This window comes from Labeo rohita, chromosome 2 (genome assembly GCF_022985175.1).
Source record: "Labeo rohita strain BAU-BD-2019 chromosome 2, IGBB_LRoh.1.0, whole genome shotgun sequence".
Classification (NCBI taxonomy): Eukaryota; Metazoa; Chordata; class Actinopteri; order Cypriniformes; family Cyprinidae; genus Labeo; species Labeo rohita.
In genome coordinates this window covers 30,136,206-30,148,911 of record NC_066870.1, presented here as the reverse complement: position 1 = coordinate 30,148,911, position 12,706 = coordinate 30,136,206, and the positions used below count along the sequence as shown (strand labels likewise).

The 12,706-nt window shown below is 35.2% G+C and overlaps 1 protein-coding gene and 1 pseudogene across 2 annotated transcripts in view; one reads left to right on the top strand and one right to left on the bottom strand.

The window, feature by feature from the left end:
• Window positions 1–12,706, bottom strand: part of LOC127152299 (tripartite motif-containing protein 16-like protein) — a 247,054-nt pseudogene that overhangs the window by 120,397 nt on the left and 113,951 nt on the right.
• dip2cb (disco-interacting protein 2 homolog Cb) overlaps window positions 1–12,706 on the top strand; it is a 41,395-nt gene that overhangs the window by 18,531 nt on the left and 10,158 nt on the right. For both annotated transcript variants that reach the window (XM_051092687.1, XM_051092682.1), the window contains exons 7-24: window positions 198–335; window positions 519–638; window positions 1,787–1,984; window positions 2,077–2,168; window positions 3,405–3,515; window positions 3,684–3,807; window positions 3,941–4,050; window positions 5,288–5,390; window positions 5,497–5,561; window positions 5,686–5,779; window positions 5,908–6,027; window positions 6,147–6,261; window positions 8,233–8,372; window positions 8,551–8,687; window positions 9,272–9,480; window positions 9,575–9,689; window positions 11,475–11,676; window positions 11,769–11,869. In XM_051092687.1, the coding sequence (XP_050948644.1) occupies window positions 198–335; window positions 519–638; window positions 1,787–1,984; window positions 2,077–2,168; window positions 3,405–3,515; window positions 3,684–3,807; window positions 3,941–4,050; window positions 5,288–5,390; window positions 5,497–5,561; window positions 5,686–5,779; window positions 5,908–6,027; window positions 6,147–6,261; window positions 8,233–8,372; window positions 8,551–8,687; window positions 9,272–9,480; window positions 9,575–9,689; window positions 11,475–11,676; window positions 11,769–11,869 (2,294 nt within the window). The remainder of the gene's footprint in view (window positions 1–197; window positions 336–518; window positions 639–1,786; window positions 1,985–2,076; window positions 2,169–3,404; window positions 3,516–3,683; window positions 3,808–3,940; window positions 4,051–5,287; window positions 5,391–5,496; window positions 5,562–5,685; window positions 5,780–5,907; window positions 6,028–6,146; window positions 6,262–8,232; window positions 8,373–8,550; window positions 8,688–9,271; window positions 9,481–9,574; window positions 9,690–11,474; window positions 11,677–11,768; window positions 11,870–12,706) is intronic.

The following is a 12,706-nucleotide window of genomic DNA, read 5'->3' as shown; positions in this document are numbered from 1 at the left end:
TGTCAATAATGGCATTTGCTTGTAGTTAAAAAGTTTACCTCCACAGCACTGTTTGATATGTATACACTTTCAATTTATTTGCATGTGCTTTTATGTCATTCCTAATAACTGATAATGAATTACCACATTTATTGGGGTACATTTAATGCTTTATGTTACTATTCTGATGAGTTAACCTGTTTGTTTGTGTACTGCAGACAGTCTGTCGGCCCCTCCTGATATCACCAGCTACATGCCAGACCCCGCCCCCATCTCTGTTCAACGCCCACAGGTCGCCATGATAACCAGGCCCCCGCCCAAATATGGCAACGCTGAGCTGATGGAGACAGGAGATGGTGAGTTTGTGTGCAGAGGTCTGTTTTTAAATGTGTATTTACAATGTGTTTATTATGTTTGGAAACTTTATTCAGTGTGCATGGAATTCAGATAATTTAAAATGACAAAACAAATATTTAATCAAAATTCGTTTTCATGTTGTGAGAAATTGTTTTTGTTTATAATTGCATATATGTGTGTAGGTGTGCCTGTTAGTAGCCGTGTGTCAGCAAAGATCCAGCAGCTAGTTAACACATTGAAGCGACCCAAGCGAAGACCCCTGAGAGAATTCTTTGTGGAGGATTTTGAAGAACTTCTGGAAGGTTGAAATTTTTTCCCCTCTGTTTGTGTATCCTTGTTTGATTTCAAAGATGAACATACACTGCCATTCAAAAGTTTGGGATAAGTAAGATTTTTAATGTTTTTTTTAAAGAAGTCTCTTATGCTCATTAAAGTTGCATTTATTTGATCAACTATACAGAAAAAAAGTAATATTATGAAATATTATTGCAATTTAAAATAACAGTTTTCTGTTTTAATATACTTTAAAATATAATTTATTTCTGTGATGCAAAGCTGAATTTTCATCACCCATTTCTCCAGTCTTTAGGGTCACGCTATCCAGAATTTTAATATTTTAACATTTAAATATTCTGATTTATCATCAATGCACTGCAAAAAATGCTTTCTTAGTGAGATTTTTTTTGTCTTGTTTCTAGCCAAAATATCTAAAAAATTCTAAAATCAAGAAGGATTTTCTAGACAAAAGATTTCTATTTTAAATAAATGCTGTTCTTTTTAACATTTTATTCATCATAATAAATCAGCATATTAGAAAGATTTCTGAAGGATCATGTGACACTGAAGACTGGAGTAATGATACTGAAAATTCAGCTTTAAATCACAGGAATAAATTCTATTTTAAAGTATATTAAAATAGAAATCTTCTGTTTTAAATTGCAATAATAGTTCACAATATTACAGTTTTTTTCTGTATTTTAAATCAAATAAACACAGCCTTGATGAGCAGAAAAAAACATGAAAAAAAGCATTCAAAAACGTTTGAATGGCAGTGTAGCTGTGAAAGTCAATTAAATATATCTTGCACCAGTTCACTGAAACACTTCTTACACTTTCACAGTTGGCAGGTCAAAGGTCTTCAAATTCATTACTCTTAGATTAAACGCTCCACACCCTGCACAGAACATTAATTTGATCTAGCTATTTTTGCATAGATCGAGGTGAAGTGCTTAAAGGGATAGTTCAACCAAAAATCCAAATCCTGTTATCATTTCCTCACCCTTGTGTTGTCTTTTTTTGACATCGATGATAAATAAATGATGTTTATAAAAGAAAAATTTTAGGTTAACTGTTTCTTAAAATTCTCTTAAAAGAATCCTGATGATAAAGAACATGTCTCTCATCAACATGCAAATGCATTGCTAACCTTCTTCACATTTGCCATGTGCAGTGCAACAGCCTGATCCTTCTCTGCCACGCCCAGAGGGGGCGGAGTCAACCCCCATACAAGGAGACGAGCTTGACGGACTCAAGAACTGCCCTGCCTCCCTGGAAGCAGCCCTTCTGCGCTGGGGAGCCATTGCACCCAAAGCTCCCTGTCTGACCACTACGCACAGCAATGCCAAACAACCGTACACACTTACATATGGTACACACGCATATATATTCATAGCCATTCTTTGGATTTTATTGTCTTAGTTTAGCGTTCATATTTATATCTGTTTGCTTCTGTGTTTGTAGGTAAGCTCTGGTCCAAGAGTTTAAAGTTGGCCTATAACCTTCTCCACAAACTGGGATCCAAACAAGAGCCAATCATTCACCCTGGAGACAGGGTAAGAAAGGGGATAAATTGTAGATTTAAGTACTGTCTTTTTCTAAAATGCACAGTATTGTTCAAAAGTTTGGGGTCAGTGTAATTTTTCTTTGTTTTAAAAAGTAATACTTTTATTTAGCAGGCATGCATTATCCAAATAAATGTGGTTGTTTTGAAGTGTCTATTCATCAGGGTTGGGGTCAATTCAGGAATGAACTCAACAATTCCAATTCAAAGAAGGAAATGGAATTGGAATTGGAATTCAACAACAATTACAGGAAACAGAGTTGGAATTGAATTGGAATTACAGGAAGTGGAATTTAATTCAGGGAAATTCCACTGAATTCCGTTTATTGCTGTTTCTGAGCATTTATTTGTGATTGCATTTAGAGACATAGATTTGAACTTTATTTATGATGCTTTACAAATACCAAGTAATGTATGAAATAGAGTTGATCAAATGCAAGTAAATAAAAATGAGAACTGTACATTATGAATTAATAATTGAATGACAGTGGTGATAAGTTTCTGGATGTACTATACATTCAATATATGATTACCACATAATATATGTCTCAACTCACAAAAAAAATGAGTCATGTTCATTCATGTATTTCATTCACTTTTTATTGCATCGAATTATCATCGTTTCCTGAAAATTGTCATCGCTAAGATTGCATCTCTCAGGCCTAAATATCTCAAGTGGAATTTAGTAGAATTTATTTGATTTCAATTCTGTTTCCTGACATTCCAATTCAATTCCAATTCCATTTCCTGTCAGCTGCATGCAATTCCAATTCCAATTCCAATTCCATTCCAGGAAGTGAATTGGAATTTACCATTCATTCTCAATTCAATTCATGAATGGCCCCAACCCTGCTATTCATCACATAGTCCGAAAATAATTGATTGCACAAAAATAAAAAATAGCTGTTTTCAACATTAATAATAATAATAAGAAATGTTTCTTGAGCATCAAGCATCATGTGATATGAAAAATTCACTTTAAAATATATTCAAATAGAAAACAGTTATTTTGAATTTGAATAATATTTTGCAGTATTGCTGTTTTTACTGTAATTTATATTGAATATATTCAGCCTTGGTGAACATAAAAGACTTTAAAAATCATTAAAACAACTTGCGGACCCCAAACCTTTGAATAAAAACAAAAAATCAGATATATACACTCTATACAGATATAAATTCAAAAACTGATGAAGAATGTAACCTATATGTGTATGTGTTACTGTAGGTAGCATTGGTTTACCCCAACAGTGACCCAGCAGCGTTTATGGTAGCGTTTTATGGCTGTCTTTTGGCTGAAGTTGTTCCTGTCCCTATTGAAGTACCACTTACAAAGAAGGTAATTTCTACTGTACATCAGCTTAGGCAAGGCTGTGCATATTCCGAAGATTGAATAATTAGTCATTATTAAAAGGATAGTTCACCAAAACAGCTTTTATGGTCTTACAAACAATTTTACAATAACAAATTTGTCTAAGGTGTGCCCTCCTGCTCTCTCCCCTCAAAGGATGCTGGGAGTCAACAAATTGGTTTCCTTTTGGGTAGCTGTGGAGTTGCCGTGGCGTTAACAAGTGATGCATGTCATAAAGGTCTTCCCAAGAGTGCTAGTGGTGATGTCATGCAGTTTAAAGGTGCGAGACATCACACCACCTGCACATGAGTCTTCATAGAGGAACATAATGTCTTAAACATATATGTGTGGTTTTATCCAGTTTATATGTTTGTTTTGTGTGTGTGTGTGTGTGTCTGTCTGTATTTGTTCAGGCTGGCCAAAGTTGCTCTGGGTGCTGACTGACTCCAAACATTTATCTAAACCCCCTCGAGAGTGGTTTCCTCTCATTAAAGATGCTAACAATGACACAGCGTACATAGAGGTAACACACCATGTGATTGTGTGTCAAATTCATTTATATTTTTCTTGAATATATCACAATTTATTCATTGATAATATAAATTAATGATCATATTTTTAATGATACACTACTGTTCTGAAGTTTGGGCTCAGTAAGATGTTTTTTTTTTAAAGGGAACCCTGGGTATTAGGTCTGGTATGGCTTAAAATAACGTAAATTATGTCTCTTACTGAAATATGTAGTAGAAAACCCATTAGAAAATCCACATCATTTTGTACATATTTTGGACTATCAGGGATGCCATTATTTTAATGACATTAAATGGTTGCAGTCTGTGAGCTACTGGCTCTACCTGTTGCTATTTTTACTGCAACACAACTCTGACTACTCAGAAAATAAAATACTGATACGATGACCACAGCTACTGAAAGAGTTTACAGGTGGCGATGAATGTAAGCGCAGGCTTAAACCAAATGCCGTACCATCAATTTTTCTCGCCCCCAGATATCAAGTGAAATCCACGCTGAGAAACTCCATTAGTGGCTGCAGCGTCATGACAAGCGTTGCATGTTTACATCCTGCCAGGATGGCATTGACCAGCTTATGCTTATCCTTTTTCTGACCTTACTCTGATAAAAGAAAACAAGTTACCTCATTTATATGACCACAAGGCATATTAAGCATATTCGGCTTAAGAACGTGCATGTAAACGCGCTCATTTACATTATATTAAGCCATACAATACAGCAAGGGCACATTAAATTGATTAAAAGTGACAGTAAATGCATTTATAATATTACAGAATTTCTATTTCAAATAAATGCTTTTCTTTTGAAACTTCTGTTCATGATAGAATTTTAAAAAATGCATCTTATATATCTCTTTACATCACTGATAATAATAAGAAATGTTTCATAAGCAGCAAATCAGCATATAGGAAGGATCATGTGACACTGAAGACTGGAGTAATGATGTTAAAAATGAGCTTTGCCATCACAGGAATAAATTGCATTTTAAAATGGGACTGTTAATGTATATTTATTCTTTTAAAAGGAACATTTGCTGACCCGAAACTTTACAGTAGTTTATATATATAAAAATACATTTTATATAAATACAAATTTAAATAAATTATATAGCAGCTTTTCCAGGTTCAAGGCTGCTTAATATGCAAGGGGGCTTATATTGCAGTTTTTTGGCAATACAGTGATCGCGTTGCATTTATAATGAGAGTGGCCGTGTTTTGGTTGATTGACAGTATAAGACCTGCAAGGATGGGAGTGTGTTGGGAATAACTGTGACAAGAATGGCAATGCTCACACACTGCCAAACACTTACACATACTTGCGGATACACTGAAGGTAAGATATCAAAACATCACCCTGTGTATCTACTCAAAAATTAAAATACTGTCATGTCGTTCCAAAACCGTATGACTTTATTTCTAATGGATTGTGTTTGTTTCAGCTGAGACTTTGGTGAATGTATTGGACTTTAAGAAAGGCATCGGCCTTTGGCACAGTGTTCAAACGGTACTGTATGTTGTCATATATCAATTTTTTTTTTTTTTTGTAGCCTGCACTTGATTTTTTTTTTTTTTTTTTTAGCCTGTCTTTTTTTGAAAATGTGATTTCTCTTCTTTTTCTCTCTCTATAGAGTGTGTTCAATATGTTACATGTGGTCAGTGTTCCATATGCACTTATGAAGGTGAATCCTCTGTCCTGGATCCAAAAAGTCTCCCAGTACAAAGGTACACACACATACAAACACACTTCTTTTTGGATGGTGTCCCCATCTGCTACATGTCCTATCACCCTAATCTGAAGCAAAGTGTTACACATTCTGTTCAATAATTAGTCTTTTCCCATGTGTGTGCAGCTAAGGTGGCATGTGTGAAGAGCAGGGATCTACACTGGGCTCTGATGGCCTGCAAAGACCAGAGTGACACCAACATGAGCTCACTGCGAGTGTTGCTGATCGCTGATGGATCAAACCCCTGTGAGTGTGTTAATGATGAATCAAACCCCCTTGAGTGTGTGTTACTGATGAATCAAAGTCTGTGGGTGTGTTACTTTGTGAATCAAAAGTATATCAATTCTCTGTCTTTCATTTTCCAGGGTCGATATCCTCCTGCGACGCATTCCTAAATGTGTTTCAGAGCTTGGGCTTGAGGTCAGAGGTCATATGTCCGTGTGCTGGCTCCCCTGAGGCCCTAACTGTAGCTGTGAGGAGGTATAAATACACTCACACTCTCTTTGCCCAGGAGGCACACATGTGCAAACATCATTTTTGTGCTCAGGAATCTGTTTTCAGTTTAAACTCATTAAAATGGGAGGTTCTGTCTTTTGTGGTCGCACATTACAAACAACATAAACAGGCCTACGCACTATTCATGCACACAGACACACACAAAACTATTAAGAAATACATCTGACTCAGATTTTAATGTCATGTAGTGAAAACTGCTTGGTTCTTAATCATTAAAATACATTTAATTGTGTTTGTGTGTGGTCTAAGTTTAAATAGTGTTATCAGATGCATATTACACTAGATTTTGCAATATCGCCATAAAGTCTGGCTCACATTGCCAAAAATTGACTAAATAAACAAAAAATGCCGCCCGACCGATGTGGAAAGTTACCAACCACTCTAAATTTTTCTTTTGTGCCATTTGGAAGCTGGTAAATCTGAAATCAGATACATAATATGTGACCCTGGACCACAAAACCAGTCGTAAGTAGCACGGGTATATTTGTAGCAACAGCCAACAATACACTGTATGGGTCAAAATTATCGTTTTTTTCTTTTATACCAAAAATCATTAGCATATTAAGTAAATATCATGTTCGATGAAGATATTTTGTAAATTTCCTACTGTAAATATATCAGAACTTAATTTTGGATTATAATATGCATTGCTAAGAACTTAATTTAGGCAACTTTAAAGGCGATTTTCTAAATATTTAGATTTTTTTTTTTTTTTTTTTTTTTGCACCTTAAGATGCTAGATTTTCAAATAGTTGTATCTCGGCCAAATATTGTCCTGTCTTAACAAACCATACATCAATGGAATTTTATGCAGCTTTCAGATAATGAATAAATCTCAGTTTCAAAAAACTGACCCTTATGACTGTTTTTTTTGTGGTCCAGGGTCACATTGTAGATATCTCAAATTTCTCAAATGAAACCACTGAGTATCTCTTGTAAGACGATCTTTGGCAAAGCTAGTTGATAATTTCTTTCTCAGAATCATTCATTATAGTAGAGTGTTGTAAATGTGATTTGTAAAGGCAGGTTTCCCAGAAAGTGTGTGAAACTAACCAATCAGAATAGAGCTTGCTGTTTTGAACGTAATATCAATGGTTTATTTAATGCTTTCATTTAGAAAAGATTAATTAAATTGATCAAAAGTGACAAATGTTTTGTAATGAATGTGTTTACTATATCACATAAATATATCAATGAACTTTCTGTTCGTTGAAGAGTCCTGAAAAATGTATTACAGTCTCCAAATGTTAAGAAGCACAGCTGTTAAAACATTAATAATAAGAAGACGAAATGTTTCTTGAGCACCAAAAATCAGCATTTTAGAACGATTTCTAAAAGATTGTGTGACACTAAAAACTGAGGTAATGGCTGCTGAAAATTCAGCTTTGGATCACAGGAATAAATTACATTTTAAAATATATTTAAGTTAAAATCAGTTATTTTAAATTGTAATAATATTTCACAATATTACCATTTTTACTGTATTTTAATGAAATAAATGCAGCCTTGGTGGCACAAAAAAATTCTTTCAAAAATATTTAAAAATCTTATGGACCCCAAACTTAACAATAGTTGAATCTTATTAAAATACCACAAGGCTTCTCATGTTTTATGCTTTTAAGTTTTATGTTCTTTTGGTAACTCATTCAATGGGATTTTTGTGGGTGCAGATGCAAGGATTTGGTGGTGGAAACTAAATAGTGATATAACTTGCACAAACTTTTATTTAGGACTGTGAGAATGCCAAGTAATATTTACACCAACTGTTTAAACCTTTTTTGTCAGAGCATTTGCAGCTCTGTGAAGCCAAACCACACGATTCCATATTGTTTATAAAATCTGGAAAATGTTGTGTCTATGGTAACATAATATTCTGGCAACACATGTGGACATGTTTATTCTTTCATTTATTTGTATGCATGTGTTTTCTCTCAGGCCTCAGGAGGGCAGCTCTAAGCCAGCAGGCCGAGGAGTCTTAAGTATGACGAATCTGAGTCACGGGGTCATCAGAGTGGACACGGGGGAGAAGCTGTCCGTCCTCACCCTACAGGATGTGGGCACGGCCATGCCAGGAGGTACATAGATTACGAGAACATGAACGAATGAACATCCCCAAAGCTTTTTGATTCAGGTCCAACATCAACCTCATAAACCAGCCTAGAGCAGTTCAGTGCTGTTTTCCTCATGTGACCACAGACCTCATCAAACGACTTTATGGCTCTTGTAAAATTGACTTTTCTCCTTCTCTCTCAGCAATGGTGTGTGTTGTTAAACTGGAGGGTGTTCCTCAACTATGTAAAACCGATGAGATTGGAGAGATCTGCGTGTCGTCTGTTGCCACAGGGACATCATATTATGGGCTTACAGGAATGAGCAAGAACACATTCGAGGTGGGAAAATACATTGTAGACATATATATATACACTAAGTTTCATTATGCTAAGATTCACTGCTGTTCAAAAGTTTGTTTGTTTTTTTTAAATTAATGCTTTTATTTAATAAGGACATTAAAATGATCAAAAGTGACAGTAAAGACTTTTACAATGTTGCAAAAGAATTCTGTTTCAAATAAATGTCCTTTTGAAGGTTCTATTCTTCAAACAATCCTAAAATTAAACAGCACAACTGTTTCAAAATAAGAAGAAATGTTCTTGAACACCGATTTTTTCCAAGCAATTTTAAAATTTGTTAAATGTTCTTAAATATATTTTAAAAATCTAAAAATATACTATTTTGTATTTAAAATACATTTATTTCATGCTAAGTGTACTACAAATATATTTACGTATTTAGACTTGAACTATAATTAGTATCAAATAAATGCATTTTAAATATATAACTTTTTTTATTAGGGTATATAGTAATTAGCTGGTTCAAGCTGTCAACAATTTTATAATTAAATGTTGGTACATTTTAAGTAGAAAGTGTGTGTGCCCTGTCAGTCAGTAAATTTGTTTGTGTCTCTGTGATGCAGGTGTGTCCAGTGGCATGTGACGGAGGATTGGTTAGCGATTGTGTATTTGTGAGGTCAGGTCTGCTGGGGTTTGTGGGTCCTGGAGGGATGATCTTCGTCTCTGGTACACTTGAAGGACTGATGCAGGTCGGAGGTCGCAAACACAATGCTGATGATATCATCGCTACCGCTCTTGCTGTGGAGCCCATGAAGTTCATCTATAGAGGAAGGTATGTATTAAAACAAAAGCCAAAATAATACACAATCAGTGCTACTCTAGAAAGAATCTTGTTTTGTATCCATCTCTGTACTCACTGTGTGTAGGACGGTGGTGTTCTCAGTGAATGTGTTGTATGATGAGAGAATTGTGCTGGTAGCAGAGCAGAGACCAGATTCTACTGAAGAAGAGAGTTACCAGTGGATGAGCCGAGTGTTGCAGGTACGCACACACACACACACACATAACCATAACTCAGAGTTTGCATTTTTCTGTCCTTGCTGAAAACAAAAGTGCTGCACTAAGCAACAAAGTCACAGTCAAGTTATGTAGGTGAGGAATTTGCACCAATGAGATTTCGCTGTGGGTGTGGCAACCCACCCTAACATGACAAAAATAGAAACCAAGCGAGCGACAACAGGTGTGGCGTCACTCATAAGAACAAAAACTCAGTTTTAAATTTAAAGAAGTTTCTCAGCTGATTTATTGCTATATTGTGTTGTGCCAGGTCTGGACATATTGTAATTATTTTTACAAAATAAAATCATAGAAATTATAGGTTTAAAATAAGAGATTTTTTTTATTTCATAATTGTAACAGTGAAAGTCTGAATTAAATAAAAAGTCGTTTATTATTTCATATGCCTGAATTCTAATTTTGTTATTGTACTAAATACATCTGTTAGTGTTTAAATGTACACTTCTTTTCAAAAGTTTCAGGGACAGTACATGTTTTTTAAAGAAATTCACATTTTTATTCAGAAAGGATGCATTAAACTGCTCAAGCGTGAAAGTTTTGAACTTGCAAATCATCAATTTTTCATGGTTTCCACAAAAATATTAAGCAACACAGCTTTTTTCAACACTGATAACAATAAAAGGCAACAGAATTAGACAGCGATACATACTATGGCAACACTTGAAAAGGTTCATGAGTTAACATTAGTTGACTACATTAGTTAACATGAACTAAGAATGAACAATACTTCTTTAGTATTTATTGATCTTATTTAATGTTAATTTCAGCATTTACTAATGCATTATTAGAATTACAAGTTGTTTGTTAACATTAGTTAGTGCACGGTGAACTGACATTAGCAAACAATAATGACTATTTTGTCAAACTAATGTTTTTTTTTTTTGCAATAATATTGCTAAATAATACTAAATGCTATTTAAACTACTTAGTGCAAGTGGCAGATATTTGCACATCAGTATTGTAGTACATTATACAACAGTATGCAATAATAACACATTGAGTGTAAAACAGCATTCCCTAAGCCTAACTGATAAACACCTGTGAGGCACTTTATTTTACACTTTTCGATTATTTCCTTCATTTTATTGAAAAGAAATGCCTTTCTGATCTGATATGTGATGTGAAAAGTGAGAAGAACAAGTCCGGCAAAAGGCGGATTCGAACTCTGGTCAACTGCGTCAAACGCACTTTGCCACCTACTCCACTGGAGCTGTTATTCAGCAGGTGTCTTTTGTAATGTTGACTAACCCAACCATATGTTCGTGGGCAGAGTTAGTGTAAATAGTTTCTGCCAACAAGGCGGGCTGTTTGCACTTAGTGTAAATAGACACTCTGTAATAAAACATGTTTCTTGAGCACCAGATATGCATATTAGAATCATTAGAATACCTTGCCATCACAGGAATAAATTACATCTTGAAAATATATTCAAATAGAAAACAGGTATTTTAAATTGTAATAATATTATTGCTGTTTTACTGTATTTTTGATTAAATAAATGATGCAGCTTTGGTTAACATAAGATACTATTTTCAAAAATATAAAAAATCTCTAAGATCATTCGTGTAAATTTTTGTTTAGAAATATATTTATTTCAAGTGAAAATCCAAGTATGGCTTCAGTTGTGTTTGGTTACTGAAGGCTTAAAGGCACACCTCTGTTATTTTCAGTGTATTAATTATGCGATTATTAATAATGAATTATATTAACAATAAAGAGTTCTCTGCCCAAACCTGTGTGTGTCTTTAGGCTATAGATGGGATTCATCAGGTGGGGGTGTACTGTCTGGCCTTGGTTCCTGCCAACACCCTCCCCAAAACCCCTCTGGGCGGAATCCACCTGTCTGAGACCAAACAGCTGTTCCTGGAGGGAGCACTACACCCTTGCAGCATCCTCATGTGTCCTCATTCCTGCATCACCAACCTGCCCAAACCCAGACAGAAACAACCCGGTACACAAGCATTTGTGTACAAACCTTGTTATTGAGCAAATCTTTGTTTTACATATAAAATAATGTTTAAATATTGTCTGTGTTTGTTGCAGAGGTGGGTCCTGCCTCTGTGATGGTGGGGAATCTCGTGGCAGGAAAGCGAATGGCTCAGGCCAGCGGACGAGACCTGAGTCACATGGAGGACAATGAGCAGGTAAATTCAGAGATTAGGATCTCTGAGCGCTGTATGATTTAAGGATTAGTTCACTTGCAGAATAAAAAATTCCTGATAATTTACTCACCCCTATGTCATCCAAGATTTTTTCTTCAGTCTGGAAATTAAGGATTTTGAGGAAAACATTCCAGGATTTTTCTCCATATAGTGGACTTCAATGGTTTGAAGGTCCAAATTGCAGTTTCATTGTAGTTTCAAACATCTCTACACGATCCCAGCCAAGAAATAATAGTCTTTTCTAGAGAAACGGTCTGTCATTTTCTTAAAAACCATTACCCATTGCTCGATCTCACGCATTGGGTAATCACGAGACGGAAGTACCGAACCAGTGTTTACAAAGTGAACGCGCAAAGAAAGTCAAACGGCGTTTACCAAAAAAGGTAAAACAAAGTCGGGGGCGATTTTGAAGTTGGAAAATGAGGAGTTTATCACCCTACCAACGTAATTACGCAATACGTGAAATTGCACATGTGGATTGCAGAGTTGGTGCAAGGCAAGAGTTTGTGGTTAAAAAGTAATAAATTTTTTATTTTTTTAGATAATGACCAATTGTTTTGCTAGATAAGACTCTAATTCCTTTGAAGCTGCATTGAAACTACAATTTGGACCTTCAACCCGTTGGCCACCATTAACGTGCACTATTTGGAGAAAAATCCTGGAATGTTTTCCTCAAAAACCTCAGTTCTTCTTCAACTGAAGAAAGACATCAACACTTCAGATGACATAAGGGTGAGTAAATTATCAGGAAATTTTTATTCTGGAAGTGAACTAATCCTTTGGTCAGAATAAGACCTGAGTAAAACCAGAATAAGGCTG